Here is a 24,610-nt window from a genome sequence, read left to right on the forward strand (position 1 = left end):
ATTGCTGGATCAGAGGATGTGCACATTTAAAACTTTGATAGAATCAGTCAAATTATCCTCTAACAAGATGATACAAGTTTGTACACATGAAGTTTGCAGACCATTTCAAGGATCTCCAAAGGAGTAAAGAACCTCTTAAATTGAAAATGCATTTTTGTTGGTTGTCTAGTCCCATCCCCCCAAGTCTCTTCTGCAGAGAGGTCCCCTTCAGATTCACACAGGGGTGGGTTCTCCTATGTCTCTGGCCTTCCCTTCTGAGTCAATAGAAATAGCCCTTGGGCTCTCCCCTATGTCTGTGGTCTGCTCCTTGTCTCTCCTGGGAGTGGGTTTCTCTGCCCAGCCTGGGGTAACAGGCTGCGCTCCTCCCCTGTTCCCAGGGCAGCGGCTGTTTGGGGAGAGCATCCTGGGCCTGACACAGGGCTCCGTGTCTGACCTGCTGTCTCGGCCCAAACCTTGGCACAAGCTGAGCCTGAAGGGGCGGGAGCCTTTTGTCCGCATGCAGCTGTGGCTCAATGACCCCCATAACGTGGAGAAGCTGAGGGACATGAAGAAGCTGGAAAAGAAAGGTAAGACTTGGGCAAGGAGTGGGTCCCAGCACTGGTACTCTAGGTCTGGCCTCAAATTTTCCCCTTGGTACCATATCTAGTTGTAACCCAAATAAACCCAGAGCCCCAGTGGTCCAGTCTCAGCTTGGTATGGGCCTGCATGAAATAGAAGACCCAAAGAACAATATAATTGAAAAGAATTAAAGTATTTACCACATCTCCCATGAAAATCCAATACCCCATCTCTCTTGGTATCCTTTCACACACCCATAGCCACTCCAAGGTCTTTTACCAACCCCAACTGCATATTTCCCAAAACTTTCTCTCTCTCCACCTCTGACCCTCCTTCCATTGCCTCCACTACCTATTATATATATCACCCCTTTGCCCATTACCCAGACTCTACACAACAAAGAACAGAACTGCAAACAACGCCCCCTTGTGGGGCTGGGCAAGGAGATTGCAACTTCTTACATTGTCTGATGTTATCTTATATCCCTGGGAAAATGAACCAGCATTGAGCACCTACTGTATGTCCAATCTCATGCCATGCATAAGGGATTCTTACATCTAAAAAAAGCTCAGAGGGGCCGGCCCGTGGCTCACTCGGGAGAGTGCGGTGCTGCTAACACCAAGGCCCCGGGTTCGGATCCCATATACGGATGGCCAGTTCGCTCACTGGCTGAGCATGGTGCTAAAAACACCAAGTCAAGGGTTAAGATCCCCTTACCGGTCATCTTTAAAAAAAAAAAAAAAAAAAAAAAAAAAAAAGCTCAGAGTCCAGTCAGATGATAAAATATAAGTAGGTGAAAAGTTGTCATCCAGGCCATGAGGGCAGTTCATAAGAGGACCCAGGGTCAAGCCAGGCTGTGAGGAGCACATGGGGCAGGGCCAAGGCTGGGCCATTGTCATCAGACAACTCTGCTGTTGAGAACTTGGCCTGCCACTTCCTGGCTGTGTGACCTTGGACAAGTTACTTCCCCTCTCTGTGCCTCATTCTATTTCATCTCTAAAGTCAATAGCAGGACTGGACTAAGTAAGATGCTAATACCTTACTTTCCACATTTGAACAATTTTGGGTCAAGAGGCATTATGTAACTAATGGGTTCATTTAAATTAGTGCCTCTCCACGCCCACCAAAGACTTCTGCCCATCAAGAGAATGCCATAGAGCACCTTTTTTCCTGAGTGTCTCCTGTGTGTGAGGCACTCTGCTCAGCCCCTCTGCACATTGTCAACTCTGGTAGCTAACCTTAGAGGTCAAGGCTGCAGAGGCAGGCCTGGCTCTCGGGGCCGATGTTGTCAAGAGAGCATCTCCGCGGAGGGGTTGGGAAGACATGGAAAGAGGAGGGAGGAAGGGGAGAGGGGACAGGGCCATCCCTGGAAAACTGACAGGGGTGGTGATGGCCTCCTCTCAGCCTCCCTCCCTCCCCTGCCCCAGCCTACCTGAAACGCAGGTACGGCCTCATCAGCACCGGTTCGGATAGTGAGTCCCCGGCCACCCGCTCCGAGTGCCCCAGCCCCTGCCTGCAGCCCCAGGACCTAAGCCTTCTGCAAATCAAGAAGCCCCGGGTGGTGCTGGCACCCGAGGAGAAGGAGGCACTGAGGAAAGCCTACCAGCTGGAGCCCTACCCCTCCCAGCAGACCATCGAGCTTCTCTCCTTCCAGCTCAACCTCAAGACCAACACCGTCATCAACTGGTTCCACAACTACAGGTGGGGCTACAGAGGTTAGACCCCCTTCTCCACTCCGAGGCCAAGAGGGAGCCTGGCATGACCTCTGGGAGATGGGGGACCATAGCGCATAGGGTTTTAGATTTAAGACCTAAGTAAACCTGGAGTAAAGCCCAGCTCTGTCACTTCCTGCTGTGGAACCCTGGGCAAGTCACTTCACTTCTCTGAGCCTCAGTCTTCTAACCTATAAAATGGGAACAATAATGGATCAACTTATATGGTTGTCCAGAGGATTTGATGGACTAACATATTTACATAAAATGCCTGGCACATAGTATGTGGTAGGTATTGATGTTATTATTGTTACTATTTTTATTACTTCACCCAGCTTGCTCTGCGTTTGCCTCTGAGACAGCACAGGGAGTGGTATATGAGGCACAGGCCTGAGGAACCCTAAGTACCCACTGAGCTCATGCTGGAGCCCTGATTGGGGGCTCTTGGCCCTCTAACTCCCAACGCCAAAGGAAACCCCCTGAGAACCCTCTTTGGGATCCCCCACCTCGGGGAGTGGGTGGTTCCTACTTCTATGGCTGCCTTTTCCCACAGCCCTTCCCACTTGCCGATCCTTAGTCTTGGGAGTCACTGGCCTGCAGTGGCCTGGGCTTCCTGGGAGTCTAGTCCCAGGGCTGGCTCTGAGGAGACTGCAGAGGGGCCTCCTGAGGACAGCTGAGGAGACCCCTGTGGAGAAGGCTTGATGGGGGGTTTCAGGGACCATCTCTGAGGCGCCCCTGCCAAGCTTCCCGAGCAGGAAATGTCTGTGGTGCCCCTGTGGCACCAGAGAGGAAAGTCCATCCACCCATTCCAGGGGCAGAGAGGTCTTGTGATCCCCAGGGGAGGAGGGGAAGGAAGAAACTGGTGGGGTGGAGCACTCAGAATCTCCTCTCTCCTCAGTATGGGCACCACACAGACCGAAGCTCAAGCCCCACCTCGGCTGTGTGGCCTTAGGCAAGTCCCTTTACCTCTATGAGTCTCCTCCTTACTTTTCAGCTGAGGAACCTAATACCTACCCCACATGCTTGATTGTGGATCAACTGAAATAACTTTGGGCGTAAACACATTGTCAAATATTGCTTATTGTCTGGCTCAGACCAGAGCCTGCCAAACAGTGAATAACTTAGGTCCTTATAATCTTCTCACCTCCTCCTTCCCTCCCTGGGTGATATGGGGATGTCTTCTCCCCTCTCAGTCCCCACAGGAACTGAGCACTCCATTATTACCCAACTCATTTATTCAACAAATATTTACCTGGCCAGCTGGTTAGCTCACTTGGTTAGAGCATGGTGTTGGTAACGCCAAGGTCAAGGGTTTGGATCTTAGCACCAGGCAGCTGCAAAAAATAATAAAAATAAAAAATGACCATGTATTCACAGTGAGCCAGAGGGGTCTGGAAATGCAGGGGTTCAAAGCCATCATCTCTGATCCTAAAGAGCTTACAGTCATGAACCAGATCATTTCACTACAACCAAATAAGTACTATAGAGCAGGAAGGAACAAAGGGCTGACAGAAAAGAGAATTCTGCCTGGGGAAGACTTTATATTAGAGGTGGTATTTGAGCTGGGTTTTGAAGAATCAATAGGAGATTGCACCAAAGAGCAGAGAGAATTCTACTCCCAAAAGAACTCTCAAAGAGTTAGAATTACAGAATACATTATTTATTTGGTAAATGTTTATTGAGCACCTGCTCTGTATGAGGCACTGCAGAGGACAAGACAAAGTTCCTGCTCTTAGTCTTTCGGACTAGCAGGTACTTATGTTAATATATTATTACAAACTGCAACGAGCTCTGGGAAAGGTGAACAACAGGATATTTTGAGAAAAAAATAGCAGGGAGGTCCTGCTTTAGATTTACGTGTCAGAAATTGGGGGAGGGGGGACTAATTTATACTGAGGTGTGAATGACTATTGGCCTCACATTTATACTTAATCTGTGGTTTGGAAGTTCTAATGATGGAGCTTCAGACATTGAACCATCCTAAAGCCCCATCAAATCCCAACTCAGGGGAAACCACAAGGGCTCCCCATGGTCTCAGTAGCTCTTCCCTCTGGAGGGGGTGAGGGAGATGGGCAAGGTCACCTTTGTGGAAGAACTGGGGACCAAGCGGGGGGATGGCAGTGGACCAGATGACCAGATGGTGGACCAGATCACAGTTCCTGGATCCTGAGATGGGACCCCACCCCACTGCCTGGGCAAAGGAGGGTACAGACTGCTGGGTTCAGAGCCCAACTCCACTCTTGCTGTCTCTGTGACCATGGCTACCCCTGTGCCCTTCCCAGGCTGGTCTCCATTATCAATGGGACTCAGACTAGTATTTTCCTCATGAGGTTTTTATGAAAAATAAATAAAATAAACTGCAAAAAAGTGCTTAGTCCAGTGCTGGACATATGATAAGCACCCATTATTATTATGTTTGTAACTACAATTTATAATTGTTAGTATTATTTATTAATAAAATATAACTTATTAACATAAATGGGCAGAGAGCTACAGCACTGAAGGTTCTGAGGGGACCGCTGTTGCTCTCTTACCTTGGACAAGTCATTTAAACTCTCTGGACCTAATTTGCTATAGGAAAATAATTAATGGAGTTAGACCCATTCCTGACCCTTCCTGCTCTAAAATATAATTCATGAGTCTAAGTTTCCCTCCGACAGCAGGGGGGCCATTGATGTAAAGAGGGAATGGGTTCTGGAATGGAATTCGGGGTACCCAGGTTCTGGTCCCAGCTCTGCCGCTGTTTGCCATGGCAGTGTGGGAAGTCACTCTCCATGCCTCAGTTTCTCTTTCTGGGCTGATGTCTAAGAGTCCCTTCAGGAAAGAAGCAGGGAATTGGTCCCACAAAATAAATCAGTGTTTGACTTTGAGAAGTATTCTAGAACGGTACTGTCCAATAAAAATATATGAGCCACATATGTGATTTTAAATTTCTGAGTAGCCACATCAAAAAAATACAATAAAAAGAAACAGATGGAATTAATCATAAAAGTATATTTCATTTAGCCCAATATATCTAAATATAACCATTTCAACATGTAATCAATATAAAAACATTATTAATGAGATCTTTTACATCTTATTTCTTGTAGTAAGCCTAAGATCTGGTGTGTATTTTATTTACCCTTACAGCACCTCTTAATTTGGACTAGCCACATTTCAAGTGCTCAAGAGCTATATGTGGCCAGTGGCCACTGTGCTGTATAGTGCAGGTCTAGATCATGAGCTTTGGAATCCAACAGTCTTGGGTTCAAGTCCTGACTCTGCCACTTATTAGCTGTGTGACCTGGGGCAAGTCACTTAACATCTCTGAGCCTCCTATCCTTCCCTGTGAAGAGGGAATAAAAACAGCGCCCACCTTGTAGAGTTAAGAGGACTTAATATTTAATAAGACGATACAAGTAAGAGGCTTAGTGCCTGATGAGCCCCAGGGCAGTGGGCAGGGTCACAATGCTGCTCATGTGGATTGAATCTGGGGTTAGTGGGGCCCCCTGTCCAGCCCCAGGCTTACCACCATCTCTGCCCCAGGTCCCGGATGCGCCGGGAGATGTTGGTGGAAGGGACCCAGGATGAGCCGGACCTCGACACAGGTGGGGGTCCTGGTGTCCTGCCGCCAGGCCACTCCCACCTGGGCCCCACCCCGCAGAACCCTGACTCTGAGGCTGAGGACCAGAAGCCTCCCGTGAAGGAACTGAAGCTTCAGGAGGGCTCTAAAGAGAGCAACGCACCCCTGACTGCCCAGGACAAGGCCCAAGTGAGGATTAAGCAGGAACAGACTGAGGAGGACACTGAGGAAGAGGTGGGCAGCCAGCCCCAGGACTTAGGGGAGCTGGACAAAGACCATAGTCCCCCCAAAGAGGAGCATCCTGACCTTCCGGGTAATGACAGACTCCCAAAAGTGGCCCCAGAGCCCCTCCTTCCAGGTGGGACCACTCCAGACTGCCCCTTGTTACATCCCCCCCAGGAGAGTGAGGCCAGGGAGCGGCTTCACCTGGACCCTCTAAGTTTTAAGTCGGCCTCGGAGTCCTCACGCTGCAGCCTAGAGGTGTCGCTGAACTCGCCCTCTGCTGCCTCCTCACCAGGCCTCATGATGTCTGTGTCACCCATCCCTTCCTCCTCAGCTCCCATCTCCCCATCCCCACCCGGCGCCCCCCCTGCCAAAGTGCTGAGTGCCAGCCCCACTGCCGACATGGCCGGGGCCTTGCACCCCAGCACCAAGGTGAACCCCAACTTGCAACGGCGGCACGAGAAGATGGCCAACCTGAACAGCATCATCTACCGACTAGAGAGGGCTGCCAATAGGGAGGAGGCCCTTGAGTGGGAGTTCTGAAGGTGGGGGGGGCAAGGGAACAAGTGACATCCCTGGTGGCCACTTTCCTTCTCTCTCTCACTCTCCTGGATGGGGTGGTAGGAAGGGAAGAACTCAACCATCAAAATGTGGACAACAATGTTATGCCATTTACATGTTTTGTTGTAATCCTAGTTATGTGAAGTTGTGAGTGAGCAGGTGGGGCAAGTGCCATTGCCTCCTCTTTTTGGCACCTGTTGCCCCAGGAATCCTGCTCCTCTTGTCCACCCTGACCCCTCTGCAGGAGGCAGAAGCAAAATGCGTGACATTTTCACCTGAAAACTCCAAACTCTTTTAGAAAAATAAATATTTATAGAACTCTTTTAGATATTTTAATAAAGGATCCTTCGGAATTTATTCCCAGCTGATGCTGTTTTGATATTACAGAGAGTTATAAAATCAGGATGCTGTCACAACTGTTGCGAAGTATACACTGAAGTTGTGTCATTTTTGCCACTAGATGAGATTAAAAGAAGACAATTGTTCAAAGCCATCTCAAAACATTATAAGACTGACCAAAATTTAGATAACCTCTGAACTGCGGTTTTTTTCCCACGTCTGTCTGTGAGACACAGTGCATTGCTACTGCCCTTCCGGAAACCGTATGGAAAAGAGAAAGTCCAAAAGACTCTAAACAAAAACCTTGATGCCGTTGAGGATGTGTTTCATTCTGCTGGTCTGTTTGCAACCTTGATAACACAGAATGTCCTGTGCCGTTGTAAGTGTTGTAGAGATGTGGGCTGTGACCTGACTGTCCCCTACGAGGTGTAGCATGGTACAAGACAGGATGCTGACACTCCCTCTAGTGGGCCACGGAGGTCAGACATCCATCGTGTCCATCTGCAGACAAGGTGTGTTTCCAGATCCTCTCTCTGGAAAGCCAGGCATGAAGACAGGTGCTGGGGGCGGCACTTGAGCCAGAGTGACCCCATTCCCCAACCTGAATCATGGCCACAACCGAGGAAGCTTCCCCACTAGTATGAGAGGAGGCATCGCAGAGCAAGACTGTGGCCGCTATCTTCCCCTCCTTGTGTCTTCAGAAGGTGACAGTGTTGATCATCCCACAAGCACTGAAGCTTAGCAATCAGCGCCAAAAAGTAGATGCGTCACACTAGGACCCCAACTCCCCTTCTCACTATCTCCTCTCTCAAGTTGACCCTGGTGCTGTTTCTGGAAGGCATCTGCAGCTCCAAGTCCCTGCAGAACTCTGGAAGGCCAAGTTCATTGCAGTATGTCTACTGTTTCCCAATCTCCAAGGTCACCCTCCTCTACCTTCCAATGCATGACCTGTTGAGGAGCAAAGACTCAACCCCCCAATGCAGAGGAACCTTTTCTCCAGCATCTTCATCACAGTTTCTAAGGAGTTTCCAATTTGGATGGAATGGTCACCATATTAGTTGTTGAATCTCTCTTTCTTGTTTTTATTTCTTTTGCTTTTTCAGACTCTCTGTGGGAAGGCTGAATTGGGGGCCACCCAGAATGACAATAAAAAAATGACCATCATCGGTACCAATCCAATTTCAGGGGGAGAGATGGCCGACGGAGATTTCAAGGATGTGGCGAGTGTTTTGAAACTGCATGGGCAAAACCCAGTGACCAGGAGGGGACAAATAAGGACTGTTCCAGAAATCCCAGCTCTCAAGCACCCAGCCCAGACTGCAGTCTCCACACCAAACAGTCAACAACAACACAAACCCTGAAGGAAAACCTCCTTTTCCATATACCCAGGCTATGCATTGAAGAGTTTTCCACTGTATACATTTTTATCCAGATGATGGTATTTTTATATTTTGACAGTAGGAAACAGTGACCAATTTTCAGAGTAATCAAATCTGGAACAAACGAAACATCTCCTTTTAGCCGCCACCACCCTGTTGCAATTAAGACAACCGTAGGGGACACACCACTTTTTACTGTTGAAACAACACAGCATTGAAATTCAGGCTTACATGCAGACTCCAATTCTTAGAGAACTAAATTAGGCTTTAGTGTGACGGGATTTGATTAAGCACTTAGTATATAGTCTTTTGAACACAGAAATCCTGTTGTACTTAAAGCTAGTGGACCCATGAACAACTTGTCAGGGTCACGTCCTATAACGGTAAAAAAAGAAAAAGAAAAAAAACCACACAAAACCGTTTCTATGCGAGATTGATGAACTTTGTTTAAAATTTTAAAAAAAGGAACACGTTCTGTAAACGAGTCGCTAAATACAGAATTGTATAATAATTCTGGTGTCCTACTTCTTTGTTCTGGAGTTGGGGGTCAGATCTGGCCCTCAGAGGGGTTTTACAAAATCGTATTTTTACAAACTAATTTTTGAACTGTTTGCCAAAATGAAAATATGGGGGCATGTCATATAAAATTGCAGTTACCAGGTTCTCTTGAAAACCATTAAGCTCTGGCCACACTGGGCCCATGTTCCAATGTGACAACAGCCAGCTGACAAGGCACAGGTGCATGATTTGTCTCTGTCTTCTCCTGGACCACCGGCCTGGGCCCTGAGGGCATCTGCATTGGCGACTGTGCTTTGAGCTCCAGCTGCAGCAAAGGAAGTTAGAAGGTCTAGAATCTATTTTTCCACTCAGTGCAGGGTAGAAGCTGGTTGGACTCTGGGGCCTGCTACTCAAGGTCACATCCTGCCCCCAAAATCAGTGGCCATACCCTAAGGCCAACCAGTTTACAAAGTTGTGCCCACCTTAGTGGAGCATGTGAGCGGTTGGTGCCCCTGCCTTCTGATGGGACAATACCAGGAGGGGCTTCCTGGTGACCAATGCAGTATCACTCCTTTCCCAGCTGTATAACTAGGGCCTCAGTTTCCGCATCTGTAAAGTGGGGAGGAGCATCACAGCAGCCAGCTCAGAGGGTCATGATGAAGAATAATCACTATGTAGACCAGGTAAGACAGTGAGTGGCACCTGGTAAGAGCTCCCTGACTACTAGTTGTTGGAAGTAGGGGGCTTCTTTCAATCCATGATGAGTCTGGGCATTGGGCTGCAGGAAGGGGTTTTTTCCATGACCAATGATGTGAAGAGAGTCCTTGAAGTGGCGCTAAGCATTACTCACCCATGAACCAAAGCCACGAGGCGTCCCAAGACAGACCTTTCGCCTTTGTCTGGAAACTCTCCGATCACCCCAGTTTTTCCACACATCCTTGCAGTGGAAAGTAAATTATTCATTACCTCTGCCTCAGGATAACTAATTGCTCCAGGCCCAGCAGGATGGCCCCCTGGGAGGCATGAGCACCCCATCACGGGGTGTCAGGGTAGGGATAGTGTCAGGTATGGGCCAAGGCCCCTGTCAGCCCTGGAGCTCCTGAGCTAGCCCATTAGGGGTGACATTTAAGGTGGCTCAGCCTTTCCTCAGAGCCAGACTGCCTGCTTTCAACCCCAGCTCCACCTTAGATTTTGGGCAAATGCCTAAACCGCTCTTTGCCTCTGTTTCCCCAGTTGTAAAGTGGGGATGATAGTAATGGCACCTTCCTCACAAGGTTGTCATAAACATTTGAATTAAATGAAGCCAAGGACTTTGCTTTTTAAATGAAGCAAAGTCCCTTTGGACTGTCGGTTCACAGCTCTTGAGAAATACCCAGGATGTATTTCTTGAGAAATAAGGGACACGGGGTGCAGGAGTGGAATCTGGTACACAGAGCTACCTGAGAACCTGAGAAAGCAGATGCCCCATGCACTCTGGGCACTGATGCTCCCATTCTGGGCCATCAGCTTTAGTGCTGACATCGTGTCTGCAGTCACTGCCCTGGAGCGAAAAATGCAACAAAAACAGAAATGTGGAATTCTGAACTGGGGGCACTGGAGGGGAGGGGATGGGTGGGCAGGCAGTGGAGGGACTGGAAAGGAATGAGAGTGAGAAGTCTGGGAAGACCTTCCAGGAGGAGGTGAGTTTGAATCAGTGGGCAGAGGAGAGGAGAGAGCTAGTTGGGAGTAACTGGCAACTATTCGTCTAGCTAATAAATATTTATTGAGTACCTATTGTATGCTCAGTGCTTTGATGGGGGAAACAGAGGGGTTTGAGAGCACAAGTAGTGGGGTCCAGGAAGCCTTCCTGGAGGAAGGGGCATCTCAGCTGGCACCTGAAAGATGAGGAAAGTTAGAAAGGAGCAGCAGAGGAGGAGTGCAGAGAGAACAACAGGCAAGAGGTGGGACAGGGATAAGAACATGGGGTGGGGGGCAGGTGAGTGGTTAGCTCAGTTGGTTAGAGCATGGTGCTAACAACACCAAGGTCCAAGGTTCCATTCCTGTACCAGAAAAGAAAAACATAGTGGTAGGGGGAGTCCACAGAAAACTGGATTTGGGATAGGAGATGGGGGAGGAAGAAAGACCGGAGCCAAATTGTGAAGCACTTTGGGGCATGGTGAGAAATACACCTTTCTCCCGAGGGCACTGGGGAGCCATGGAGAGTGTGAGGCAGGGGGTTGCTGTAGTCAGACTTGTACTTTTAAGAGGTTAGGAGGTTCCATCTGCCTAGGGAGATGGTGGGCCAAAGGACAGTGGCAGAGCCCACTCCACCACAGGAGCCTCAGGCCTCCCTACCCCTTGCTTCCTATGCCACCCTCCTCTTTCTTAGTTTAGCTCCTCCCACCAGGCCAGCAGCTCCACATCCATCACCTCTTGGTGAATGAACAAAGCCAAACCTTACCTGGCTTTCTGGCTGGTAACCACTGGGGTGGTGTTTTAGTCCGTTTCTATTGCTTATAACAAAATACTTGAAACTGGGTGATTTATAAGAAAACAAAATTCATTGCTTACACTTGCCGAGGCTGGGAAGTTCAGAGTCCATCTGGTGGTGGCAACAGTGACCCAGGTCTCACACTGCAAGACGGTGGAGCAGAGAGAGCAGAGACAGACAGACTCTTCTCTCCTTTTAAAGCCCTCAGAACCACGCCTGACCACCATTTTTAATCTATTCACTATGGCATGGTCCTACAATCCAATCACCTCTTCAAGGCCCCACCTTTCAATTACCATAATAGGATTTCCCAACCTCCCAACAGACAAAGTAGAGGCCAACTTGGGGGACACAATGCAAGCTTCAGTGAGTTTGGGGGGGACATAATTCAATCCGCCACAGGTAGGATTAGTCTAAAGGCTTAGCTCCCCACAGTCAAGGCACCAGGTTTGTGTTGTTATGGAAACTGGTCAACTTTTGCAGGCACTGGGATGCTGAAGCCACCCTGCAAACCCCAGAGCAGTGGGAATGAGGCAGGAACACCATCCAGGCAGGCCATCTGGGTGACTTCCTTCCTTACTCCAGGTATCAGCTTCCACATCTACAAACTATGAGAGGGATAAAGAATTAAGCTCTTTAATGGTCTGTGACCTTCTCTGTTAAAACACTGACTTTGAACTCAGCCTTTGAATCTCCACCATTAGGTGATCCTAGGGCCCTACAGAGAATCGGTTTCCTTATCTGTAAAATGGATATGGTCATAATAGTAGCTATTTGTCTGAGTTGTCTGTTACCGCATAACAAATTAAGCCAAAACTTAGTGGTTTGAAATAACAAACACTTCTCTTTCAAAATCTCTGTGAGTCAGGAATATGTGAGTTCTGGCGGGTGGGTCTCTCACAAGGTTATAGTTAAACCACCAGCCAGGGTTACAGTCATCTGCAGGCTGTTCTGGGGTCTCCAAGATGGCATACTTGCATGGCCGGCAGGTTGGTGCTGGCTGTTGGCTGTGGGCTTCAGTGTCTCTCCAAGGGGGCCTCTCCACAGGGCTGTTTGAGTGTCCTCACAGCACAACAGTGGACTCCCCCAGAGTGTCCATGGCAGAGGCTGCAGTGCCTTCTGTAACCTAGATTTGGAAGCCCCACTGTCACATCCACAGTATTCTACTGGCCACACAGGCCCACCATGATTCAATCAACACCGGGGTGTGGATACCAGGAGGCAGGGAGCCATCTTAGAGAGTGCTACCTCACAACCTTATAAGTCTCTCTGAAGATTAAATGAGTACTTTTTCAGCTGTGGTCTTAAAATCCCTTACATCCTACTAAAAAGTCAGTTTTCTGGGCCCTGCCCCAACGTACTGACCCAGAATTTCTGAAGTCAGAGCCCAGGAATCTGCATTTTTTAAGAAGTGCCCCAGGTGATTCAGATGCAAACTGAAGGTCTCAGGAAATGGGAGGTGATTCTAATTCATTTGGTTTTATTTGGCCCCTGGTATACCAGGCCCTGGGAAGGGCTCTGGCAAAATAGAAGCAAACAAGAAATTAGAAGCAGAACAGGTATTCACTGCATATCTGGTCACAGTCAGGGAGTGTTGAGTTGAAAGAAATTGTAACTCACTTAAAGACGTACAAATGGCTTATTGGGAGGATTCAGGGGAAATCTTGGGAAACCCAAAGGCAGGAAGTTCAGCCAAGCGCTGGGTACTGCATGGTCTGTTTTGACCTGGTTAGTTCTCTCTGGGCCTGGTTGTTTCTCTCTCTGACCTCATGGCCATCCAAGAATAGCCACCTCATCCATCCAGTCTTCAGTTTAGTGCCCACAGATGCCTTAGTCTCTGTTCTCCCAATTCAAAACTCCCAGACCGTGAGTGGCTCTACTTTTATCTTGGAACCAACTCTTTTCCAAGCAGCTGTAGTCAGAGAGGGAAGAATCGTGGGAGCTGAGACAGGGAAAGGGGGCAAGGACTGGCCTCTCTGTGCCAGGCCCTGGGGGCACACAGGGAGGCAGACGTGGCCCCTGCCCCTCGAGGAGCTGCAGTCAGAGGGCCAGGGTGCCCTGTTCTGGGATTTCTCAGCCCCACAACTAAGAAGCAATGACAACTGTGCCCCTGGGCAATGAAGAGAGGGCAGTGGCAGTGGCCCTGGTGCCCAAGTGCCTTCAGAAGTGCACCTGGCAGGAACACCGTGTCCACAGCCCCAAGCACAGGTAAACCCTCTGTCGGGAGCGGGCAACCCTTTTGGAACCCTCAGGAAGAAGCAGTTCATGGACCCACCATTTTTATTATTATTTTTATTGTGGCAAAAATACATAACATGAAATTTGCCATCTTCACAATTTTTAATTGGAGTTCACTAGTGTTAAGTGCATTCATAACGCTGTGCAACTGTCACCATCATCCATCTCCGGAACTCTCTCCATCCGGTAAAACTGAACTCTGTACCTGTTAAACACTAACTCCCCATTTCCTCTTCCCCCTAATCCTTGGCAACAAGCATTCTACCGTCCGTCTCTATGAATAAGACTATTTGGGGTACCTCACGTATTTGTCTTTTTGTGACTGGCTTCTTTCACTTAGCATGATGTCTTCAAGGTTCATCCATGTTGTAGCACGTGTCAGAATCTCCTTCCATTTTAAGGCTATTATTCCATTGTATATATAGACCATGTTTTGTTATCCATTCATTTATTGATGTCTTGGTTCGCATCCATGTTTTGACTATTATGAACAATGCTGCTATGAACTGGATGTACAAATATGTCTTCAAGACTCTGCTTTCAGTTCTTTGGATTATATACCCAGAAGTGGAATTCCTGCACCATATGGGTATTCTTTTAACTGAGGAACCACCTTACTGTTCTCTACAGTGGCTCTAACATTTTACATTCTCACCAACAGTGCACGAGGGTTTCATGACAACCTTGCCAAAATTTGTTATTTTCTGGGTTTTTTGTAGTTTGGGGGGTTTTTTGTTTTGTTTTGTTTTGTTTTTTGTTGCCATCCTAATGGGTATGAAGTGGTATCTCACTGCAGTTTTGATTTGCATTTCTCTGTTGATTAGTGGTGTTGGACATCTTTTCATGTTCTTATTGGCTATTTATACATCTTCTTTACAGAAATATTCATTCAAATCCTTTGCCCATTTTTTAATCAGGATGGGTTTTGTGTTGCTATTGAGTTTTAGGAATTCTCTATATCTTTTGCATATAAATCCCTTAGCAGATTGCAAATGATTTGTAAGTGTTTTATCATGGGCCCATCTTTTAAAAAGTCTTCATACCTTACTGGCTAGCTGCCCCCCAAAAAAGTCTTCATCAGAAAACACAAAATCTACAGCTGGGCTTAAGCACTTTATTATTTTACCACCATGGAAGTTTCTATCTTTTTTTTTTTTTTTTTTTTTTGGCAGCTGGCCAGTACAGGGATCCAAACCCTTGACCTTGGTGTTATAACACTGCACTCTAACCAAGTGAGCTAACCAGCTAGCCCAGAAGAGTTTCATTTTGGATGCCAAGGTTTTAGAAATTGGGACAGGTAGCAGGGCCTTTTTCATAAAGTTCATGTGGGGTGAGGTAAGGTGATCCGGGGAGGGGTTGGAGCAGACAGTTGGCACCAGATCTAGCCACAAAGTAGAGACAAAACAACCCCATTCAGGAATATACAAGGTGCAGGATCATATGGGGACAAGACATTCCTTCAACATGTGTTCACTCTTTCACAAGAGGAGAGATGGAAGGCTTCCACGGGAATGGTGACAAGCAGTGGCCCCTGTACTATTCTGGGGGAACCCAGCTGTAGCCCCAGCCTGCACCCCACTTAGCAAAATGAGCCCTGCAGTTACCCAGAGCTACCCTCCTTAGGAGCAGCTGCAGTCACTCTAGCTTATCCATTAGGAAGCCTCTAGCTGCAAATAACAAAAAAGTCCCACTCAGAGCCTTAAACAGGACATTTATTACCTCAAATAATAAGATGCCCAGAGGTATGGCAGACTCCTGGGTCAGTTGATGCAGCAGTTCAAGGTCATTTTCAAGTGTATGCCAAACTCAGCATCGGGTATCTCCTATAGAGTGGCCTACTTCATGATCACAAGGTGGCTGCCACAGCTCCAGGCATCACAGACATAATCCCCCCCCCAAACAATGAAGAGCTTTTTATTGTCTCTTTTTAGAAGCAAGAAGACCCTTCCACTCACATCTCATTAGCCAAAATTAGGTTACATGGCCATTCTTTAGCAGATAAAGTAGACAATCCCTGGAAGCCAAACAACAGCAACATAATTGATTAAATTTGACTAATCATTTATGGTGGGAGGATATTGGGCAACCAGCTATAACCTCTGCCTGGGTGCCCCCCGTGAGGTTCTCACCCCCCCCCCAAGTGGCTTCTCAGAATATTCCTTCTGACCATGTACAGTATCCCCCTTAGACTTATGCCCTGAACACCTCCCTGGGTCAAGGGGAAACAATGGTATACTAGCAGGTGGATTCACAACATTTCTGTATTGACCAACTTTTCTCCCCCTCCACCTGTCAGTTGCCTAATGGAAACATTCCAGCAGGTGAGGGCACGCCTGTGACCCTCTCTTTTGGAGCTGTCTCTCTCCTGCTATTTCCCCCATCCTGGGCCCCATGCCCTGCGGTGGTTGCAGTCACAAAGGCCACAGGCAGCACCCTGACTCAGCCTTTGTGGGGAGCCACTTCCCCACCCCCCATCTGTCAGCTGTGGTCCCACAAGAGATGGAAAGAATTACTCAGCAAGCACCGGATGCTCACAAGTGGCATGATACCCTGGACCTTAATATTTTTCATTTCTTGAACTGGAACATGAGGACTATAGGTTGCTCATTCCAAGCCACATTATCCTGAATGTGCATGATTTTTTCCAGGCTGGCAAGCAAGACCTGTGACCCAAGCTCTGCGTCCACATTAAGAAGACAGGGCCTAGTCTATCACACTGGGCCACCTTGGGCCAGTCCCTTCCCTCTGTGAACCCATCAGCCAAGCAAACAGACTTAATCAGTCTGAGATAGCACATGCATAGCATGAGCACAGCCACCGTCCACCTGTGCTCAGCAGACATTACTAATCAATCGCAGGAACCTTCCCTGTGAACTTGCAGTGGTGCCAGAATCCTTGTCACTCCAAGCCCCCAGGCAGCCACCATGAGCTGGTCAGTGAGAACAGCCAGGTTTGGACAATTCCATTTACCATTCCTGACCTAGATTGTTGTTCATGTGCCCCCGAACTCTCAAGTCTTCAACCCACAGTTGACTTTCAAATGCCTTTTCTTGCTTCTGAAAAGGAACCCTGTGCTCCATTTCTCCTCATATTCCTCCTGAAGGCTCTGTCCTGCCACAGGATTCCAGAGGTTTCCATCCCTACTCTGACACTCTCTGACAAAGCTGTGTAGCCTTGGCAAATTTCACAACCTCTCTGAGCTCCGTTTGCTCATCTGTAAAATGGGGCCAGTATCTGCCTTCAGAGGTGGTGACAATGTGCCTGGCAGAGCATCATCCAGGGGGACCACACAGTAGTCACTTCCCTGGTAGGACCTGCTCCAGGCTCTGCCGGGCAAATCAATCCAGGACTTTGAGGGGGGCAAAAATGACAAAACCAGTCATCATTTGACAAACTTTTATTTTAGCGCTTGCATCCCTCTTCCAGGCTGCCTGACATCTCTCCCCCTGCTCAACCCCCCGAGGCAGCCTGACCCCATCTTGTGCTCTGGGAGGGCATCCCCCACCCTTGCCTCACAAGAGGCCAGGGCCACTGTACCTTTAGAGTTTGTAAACCTGCACCAGGACTGGCATTAACACCTCACCCCACCAGCTAAGTCTGGCTGGGACATGGGGCTCTGGGAAACTCCTAACACCCCTCCCAAGCCCCACAGCCTGTGGACAAGAGCGCCACCTCCACCCATGGGACAGAGGAGAATGGGGAACGTACCAAGACCCTAGAGGCCCCTACCGAGAGAGAGCAGGACTTGCCAGGGAGAAGGCAAGAACCAGGTGAGATTCCCTCTTGTGACTTGTATCTCTGAGCTGTGTATCTCCAGCCAGGCTGCCTCTCTTCCTCCGGGCAGTGCCAACCATCCCCCAGGCCAAATCCGGGGCCATGGGCCCCATCCCTTCCTACCAGCCAACAGGAAACAAAAGCAGTGAAAACACCAAATTTTGTGGCAAGGAAAAAAAAAAAAAAAAAACACTCTAAGCGTTTAAAAATAAAACTCAAACCAAAGCCCCAGTCCACTGAGCCAGCAGCGAGCTGGTGAGGCCTTGGTTACAGACACCCCCGTCACACCCCCGTATTTCCCCAAGCCTTGGGGTCTCCACAGAATGAAGGAAGGGGCTGCGGGGCTGGGTCTGTCACCAAGAGGCAGCCTTTGAGGAAATAAATGTTGGGGTGGAGGTGTCCTCAGGGGGTCCCTGGTGTGGGACACTGAGGACTGTAAACATGACCAGGTTGAGGGCCGGGGGTGTCCCACCCCCTGAGATTCTTCCTGCATGAAGACTGGGCACTGTGGTGAGTGAGGTGAACCAGCCTTGGCCTTGAAGCAAGGTCTCCCCGTGACTCCCAGGGATGGAAGGGGGCTGAGCTCAGAAGGGGCAGAACGGGGCTGTGGTGGAGGGGCTGCACGGAGCTGGAGGGATGGGAAGCCAAACAGCTTTGCAGGTGCTTTTTTTCTGCCACTGGATCAGCACCTGGGCCCTTCCTGGGCAATGAGTCAGCTTGTAGCCTCCCCTCCCCGGAAGAACCTGCTGGAAAGTCAGCTCAGGCCACAGCTGCCCAGCCCAGGGCTGGAATTAAGGCGAGCTCCCAAAAGACCCCACTCCAGGCCAGGGCACGGGACTGAAAGATGCATTCAAGGAGTGTCAGGAGAGCACCTGTGAGCGCCACTAGGGAACAGACAGGACCCAGGGGCACTCCCTCAAGGCCTGGCAGGGGGCCTGGGCAAAGTCCCGCCTCAGCCTGCTCCAGGCCATCTCACCCTACCGGTCTGCACACTAAAGCCTGTGCCTGCTTCTCCATTTGCTGACCTGGGAGCCGCCTTCTGCCCCTGCCACTTCTGGAGCAGGCAGGTGGCTTGGAGCCAGACCAGCTTCTCTGGTGGGCCCCAGGGCACAAGGTCAGGCCCAGGTATGGTGTGCCTCACTAGCGCACTCTCTGTCCACATCGAGGGTCCAGTCAAGAGCCGCTGAGACCACAGCCAACTGGGCATTTGCTTTCCAGGCCACAGATCATTGTCAGGTCCCAGTCACCACCTGAGCTGTGGCCCAGCCAAGGCCTGTTGCCAGCAAGAGGTCTTGGCTGGGTAGTTCAGGCCAGGTGGCCTTGGGGCTAGGCCTAGGGCTAGAGTTCTCTGGAAACCAGCTCCTGAGGCTTCTTGAGACTCATCCAGGCCCCGATTCTCCTCAGAATAAGACAGGACAGTCCCCTCCAGGCTGGGCCTTCCTGGAGTCACACAGTCTTCAAGTCCCCCTCAGAATCCAGCAACTTCTGGGCCGAGCCCATGGCGCACTCGGGAGAGTGCAGCGCTGGGAGCGCAGCGACGCTCCCGCCGCGGGTTCGGATCCTATATAGGAATGGCCGGTGCACTCACTGGCTGAGTGCTAGTCACAAAAAAGACAAAAAAAAAAAAAAAAAAAAAAAGAATCCAGCAACTTCTGAGAGCTGAGTCCCCCAAATCAAGCCACTCAGAGATCACAGGGCTGGCCTTGACCACAATGTCCCTGAGGCCCAGACCCCAGTGTCTTCAAGTCCTGGGTCATGCGACCGGCCAGAACAGGACCCCTTGTGACCTCAGGGCTGGGCTGGGCTGCTGCGCCACTGTTCCCTCAGCGCCCTGATCTCCTGGCCGTAGCACTCGTGCAGCCGAGCGAAGGGGGCCGCGTCCAGAGGCCCGTGGGGCGCCGAGGCCCGGCGACGGGGCGGTGGCTCAGGGCCAGGCTGGGAGCCGGCGGTGGGGGCGGCGGGGGGCTCGGCGCTCCAGACGGCGCAGCCGTTCTCCTTGGGCGGGAGGGCGCTGGGCCGGCGGGGCAGGGGCAGGGGCGGGCAGCCCCCCGCCCGCATGGCCGCCAGCTGCTGCTCCAGCTCGCGCACCACCAGCCGCAGGTAGTCGAAGCTGGCCCGCGACAGGGCCTTCACCCAGCCCTCCATGGCCGCCTGGCTCTCGGCCGCCAGCACGTAGGTGCGGGCCCGGGCTCCGGCGAAGCGCACGGCGAAGGCGAACTCCTCGGCCGCCTCCACCAGCTCCACGGTGCAGCCTTCCAGGATGATGACGCCCACCGGCTCGCGGCTGGCCGCGTCCTCGAAGTAGAAGAGCATGTTGCCGCGCAGCACGAACCAGCGGCGGTGGTAGGCCGCGTGCCGCCCGCCCTTCTTGTACAGGAAGCCCGCATTGTCCACCGGGGCGTCGCAGGTGGCGTAGAAGGCCAGGCTGCGCTCATTCAGCTTCATGGCGAGGCGCCCGGGCCCGGACAGCAAGGGCCGCTATGCAAGGGGCCGCCGACGCAGGGAGACCTCACAGCCGCCCTCGGCCGCTGCAGCACTCCGCATCCCTGTTTCACAGATGAGGAAACTGAGGCTCACAGAGGGGAAGCAGCCTGCCCAAGTTCACCCAGCTCCTAAAAAGCACAGACGAGACTCGAACCCAGGTGGGACTGGCCCCCACGCCAGCCTCTCAACCCTCCTGCTGTCCTGCATTCCCAAAACAATGTTGAGGGTTCCTACTGCATGCCAAGCACCTTATATACATTAACTCACTTAATCTCGCAAGAAACCTAAGGTGGAAGGGAATGGAATGACTCCCATTTGGCAGATAAGAAAACAGAAGCACAGAGAGGTTAGTCATTTGCCCAAGGTCACGCAGCAAGTTGAGCAGAGCTAAAATTCAAACCCAGGCCTCATTCCAGGTGTTGCTGTTTCCACCATCCCGGGGGACAAGACCAGTCGTCTGCAGTCACTGCTAGGTCCCAATTTGGATGTCATGACTCAGCCTTGCTTTGTCCATCCATGAGATAGGGATACGAACAGGACCTCTGTCAGAGACTTACTTCATTCATGAAATGTTTATTAAGCACATACTGTGTGCCAGGCACTGTTCTAGGCACTAGGGATACAGCAATAAACAAGATGGACAGGGCCCCTGCCCTTGTGGTGCTGACATGCTATTGGCAGGTAAAAGCAGGCAGACAATTAACAAATAAACAGATAAAATGTCTCCAGGATGGTCTTATTTGCTATGGAAAAAAATAAGGTGGGGAAGGCAGTTGGGAGTGCTGGAGACAAGAAGAGCATTTAAATTTAACAGGGTGGTCAGGGGAAGCCAAACTGAGAAGGTGAAAGAGGCTTAAAGGAGGTAAAGGAGGAAGCTGTGGGACATCTGGGGGAAGGACGTGCCAGGTAGAGGGAACAGCAAGTGAGAAGGCCCTTGTGGTGGGAACCTGCTGGTGTGCTCCAGCAGCAGCAAGGAGGCCAGCGAGGCTGAGCGAGGTGAGAAAGGGGGAGGGTGGGGGGAGGCTATGCAGTCAGAGGTGGAAGTGATTGTTATAAAATAATCTGGATAAAGATGTGGGCCCAGGCTAGGCCCAGACGTATAAGTAGGAAAGGGCTGGAAGCATCGTGTACCCTTTGGTTTTTTTTAGCAGCTGGCCAGTACAGGGATCTGAACTCTTTACCACGGTTCACGTACCCATTTAACATAGAGGAATCTAACTCTATGCATGTGGCCGCACTGATTTCACCCACCTTCCCCCAAGGAGTCCATGATGGGAGCAACACTGACCAGGTAGGACTTATCGGAAGGTGGCACGTGGGTCCCGGTGTGGCCATACCTTCCCTTGGGATTTGCATGGCCACTTGGAGAACCCACCTCAAGGCTCCCACTCCACAGTCTCACCGTGCACAGGATGGCAGCTCTGTTTTTCAAGAGGCCAAGTATGTAAAGTCCCTGAAATGTAGGAGGCACTCAACTAATGTTCATTCCCCTGCCTGGATGGTGCCTTACTCAGGGCCTGGAAGAATGAGGTCTGGGTTGTGGCTCTCCTGGGTGCAGGTGACCACAGTGGGACCTGGCCAGGCCACCTGTCCCAGGCAGAGGGGGCAATTGCTCCCAATGAAATCCTCAGTTTCTTTGCTACTTCATGTCACCCACCTAGGCAGTCAGGGAAGGCTTACTGGAAGAGACAATATGAGTCATGATTTAGAAGCTGAGATCAGCTTGTCCTGATCTAATAATGGGGCTGAGGCTAGAGCCCCCAAAGGCTCAAGTTGTTTAATCCCTGCTCTGCCTCCCTGAGCTGTGTGACTTCAAACATAGGCTGTCCCTCTCTGAGCTTCAGCTTCTCTTCCTGCAAAATGGGATTCATGCATCCTCTCCCCCACCTAACAACTCCCATGCAGACCTTGGCCCCATTTCTCACAGGAACCTCCCACCCTACTCGCTGGCTTCCCTCCTACCTCTCAGGCCACCACTCACCTCCCAGCCCTCTGCCCCACTCCAGTCTTGGCTCACTCTTCTCTGGATTCAAATGTCGGATTGGCAGTTATCTGGGCTGGGTGACCCCAAACAAGCTGTCAGCCTCTCTGGGTCTCTGTTTCTGCATCTGTAAAATGGGATCATAACAGTGCCTGAGTCAGGGTTGTGACAAGGAGAAAATGACTACAGGAAGGCACCCAGTATGGTGCAAGGCTCACAGTGGGTGCTCAGCAGTGGTAGCCAGTGACATTTTTCTTGGCCTCCGCAAATGTTCCCCTCTAGTATTTCATATCTCAGCCCTTGGTTTCCCTCTCTCCCCCACATCTGACCACCCATCAAGTCCAGTTGATCCCCCCTCCAGCCTCTTCCAAATCAGGCCTAATCTCTCTCTGCCCTCCATCCTCGGCCTCTATCATCACCCTCTGGGATGGCTGCAGTAGCCTCTTCACTAGTCTCCCTGCCTCCACTCTTGCCCCTCCCTGTCCATGAACTTCAAGGTAAGATCCAAACCTTCTTCCTAGGCCCCTCCCTGGCCCTGCTGAAATTCACTCTACACAGAGAGATCCTATTAAAACTAAGTCCAACCACACCCCTCCTCTGTTCTAAACCCTCCCATAGCTCCCCACTTCCCTCAGTATAAAATTCAATTGTCCCCATGGCTTCCAAGTTCCCCTTCCCTACCTCTTTCCCCCTTGCTCACTGTGCTCCAGCCACCCTGGCCTCCTTTCTGTTCCTCAAATACACCAGACCCATTCCCACCTCAGGACCTTTGCCCTAGGTGTTCTCTCTGCCTGTAACGCCCTTCCCTTCCTGTATCTTTGTGTGGTCGACTCCTCATCCCTCAGTCTCAGCTTGACCATATACCTCCTCAGGGAGGCAGTCCCCAACCACCCCATGCACAAGAGACCCCCCCCCCCAGTTACTCTCCTCTTCCTCAACCTAAAATTACCTGGGTCATTTTTGCCCACTCTAGGAGGGCAGGGGTTTTTTGGTCTGAATTCCAGTGCTTGGCATGTCATAAGTGCTCAGATACCTATGGATGAGTTATTTATCTTCTTAAATTTCTCAACAGCCCCATAACAAGAGGTCTGTTTCCCCACTCCATGTTCATTGATGTGGAAATGAAGTCACAGAGAGGGTAAGTAACTTACTCAAAGGCACAATGCTGTGCCCAGAATGGCATGTTCTGGGCAAACAGCCCAAATAGGGGACTGATCTTGGGGTCTCCCCACCCCATTAAGGCTGAGGAAGAGCAACTTCCCTCATTTTCAGCAGTTCTCCTGCCCCCACTGCCCAGATAGAGCCAACCTGGCCCAAGGTCACCTGCTGGCATGTACCCCAGTCTGCCCGTGGCCCCTGCCTCCTCCAGCCCAGCAAAGAAGGGGAGGGCAGGAAGCCACAGGAGCACAGGCTCCAGCCTCTCCTAGAGTGAGGGCCTGATCCCTGGCTTATCTCCCCACATGTTCCAAGATGTTCAGAGTCCACTCTAGGTACTGCTGCTGATTCAACAGTCCACGGTCAAGCAGAAAGCTGGAGGGGACCCAGCCCCCCTGTGCTCCCAGGGCTAAATTCCTGACTTAGCCAGTCCAGATTTGGACAAGTCACTTTACCTTTCCGAGCCTCAGTTTTCTCATCTATTAAATGGGCCTTGGAAAGGTTTCCATGAACTATATTTAGGAAAACCCACTAGCAAACTATGGGAAAAGCACTAAAAATAGCTGCTGTGAGTGGGGTTTTCACAGCCTCATAGATAAAATGGCAATGTTAATATCAATCCCTCTGGGAAGGGTTGAAATTGATTAATCCTGGAGTCATTTTGCAAAATGCTTGGTAGGTAGTGAGTATACAGGAAAGGAACTGTCAAAAAGGCAAATAATTAGCCCAAGGTCTCCAGGGACACAACTGGCCCCACAACACAGGACCCTGGGGAAACCGAGGCCTGGCATATTGGTACTCACTTTGAGGAAAAAAGCCAGAACCTCCACGGTTCTGGGGTTGAGCTCAGCTGCCCTGAGTGTCCCCCAACAGTGAGCATGGGGGAGAGTGTGTGGCAGGCACAGGCTGAAAAACATGTGCCAAGAACCCTGAAGAGCCGCCTGTCCAGCACTGCCCCAGCAGGGACCACAGGAACACCAGAACCGCTGTTCCAGGCTCAAGGCAGCCCCTGGCCCATTGGAGTGGCCCTGCTCCTAGGTGCCCTCTGTCCCTTTGTAGGTCATGTGTGGGAGCTCTCCTGAGTTCGTTCAAGGACAGCCAGAGCCCCAGATGGGGTGGTCAATGGCAGAATGGGGGTGCCAAATGGAGGGCTGGTCTGCAGAATTCCCCCCAGTGGCGGACGTCCCTTATCGGGCTGGAGGGTCATGGGCCAAGTTCTCCCCGGCAGCTGGACAAATTGCCACTCGTGTGGAATCTCAAATCCCCAGCAGCGTGCTCTCCGTGGGACTGGGGTCCCAGAGGCCCATGGGCGGCTGACCCCGGTGCTGCGTCCCCTGGCAGGTCGCCCTGCCAGGCCGGCCTTACCTCGCTGCCCAGGCCTACGGCGGCGGTGGGATGGGAGGCGCGGGGCCGGGTGACGGCCCGGCCATGGCTCGGGACTCGCTCAGTCGCAGCGACGAAGGCGGCGCTTTGTCTCCCGGTGTCCCGGCAGGCGCAGCCGCGGGACAGAGCCGCTCAGACGGAAGGAGGCGGGAGCAGCCGGACCGAACACGACCCGCGGGCGCGCCCCTTTAACCCTCCACAGTCCGCCGACTCCGGGTCCTCCCTCGCGTTCTTCCCGGCCCCCGATTGGCCATCCCCGACCGGGCACGCCCCGGGATTCGTCACTCCCCT

At 51.0% G+C, this 24,610-nt stretch overlaps 2 protein-coding genes across 3 annotated transcripts in view; one reads left to right on the forward strand and one right to left on the reverse strand.

Moving 5' to 3' along the window:
* The window catches only part of CUX2 (cut like homeobox 2), a 257,024-nt gene extending 250,404 nt beyond the window's left edge, over positions 1 to 6,620 (forward strand). Inside the window, exons 20-22 of the mRNA XM_063085887.1 lie at positions 378 to 566; positions 1,986 to 2,259; positions 5,799 to 6,620. Coding sequence (XP_062941957.1) covers positions 378 to 566; positions 1,986 to 2,259; positions 5,799 to 6,600 — 1,265 coding nt within the window. The 3' untranslated portion in view covers positions 6,601 to 6,620. The remainder of the gene's footprint in view (positions 1 to 377; positions 567 to 1,985; positions 2,260 to 5,798) is intronic.
* On the reverse strand, positions 371 to 24,445 carry PHETA1 (PH domain containing endocytic trafficking adaptor 1). Of its 2 annotated transcripts, XR_010022620.1 has the most exons (4): positions 24,302 to 24,445; positions 21,782 to 21,908; positions 3,523 to 3,604; positions 371 to 553 (listed from the first exon to the last, which is right to left on the reverse strand). XR_010022620.1 is itself a non-coding variant. In XM_063085889.1 (3 exons), the coding sequence occupies exon 3, from the start codon at positions 19,759 to 19,761 to the stop codon at positions 19,105 to 19,107; it is 657 nt and encodes a 218-aa protein (XP_062941959.1). In that variant the 5' UTR covers positions 19,762 to 19,862; positions 21,782 to 21,908; positions 24,302 to 24,445; the 3' UTR covers positions 18,832 to 19,104. The 2 variants fall into 2 exon arrangements, 1 of the variants encoding a protein (XP_062941959.1); XM_063085889.1 differs by lacking the exons at positions 371 to 553; positions 3,523 to 3,604 and adding an exon at positions 18,832 to 19,862.
* Between the last annotated feature and the right edge of the window lie 165 nt (positions 24,446 to 24,610).

The sequence above is a fragment of the Cynocephalus volans genome, chromosome 2 (genome assembly GCF_027409185.1).
Source record: "Cynocephalus volans isolate mCynVol1 chromosome 2, mCynVol1.pri, whole genome shotgun sequence".
In the NCBI taxonomy this organism is placed as follows: Eukaryota; Metazoa; Chordata; class Mammalia; order Dermoptera; family Cynocephalidae; genus Cynocephalus; species Cynocephalus volans.

What these genes read in the sequence shown, in the direction of transcription:
- PHETA1 (XM_063085889.1), bottom strand. Translation starts at nt 19,761, where the DNA reads ATGAAGCTGAATGAGCGCAGCCTGGCCTTCTACGCCACCTGCGACGCC.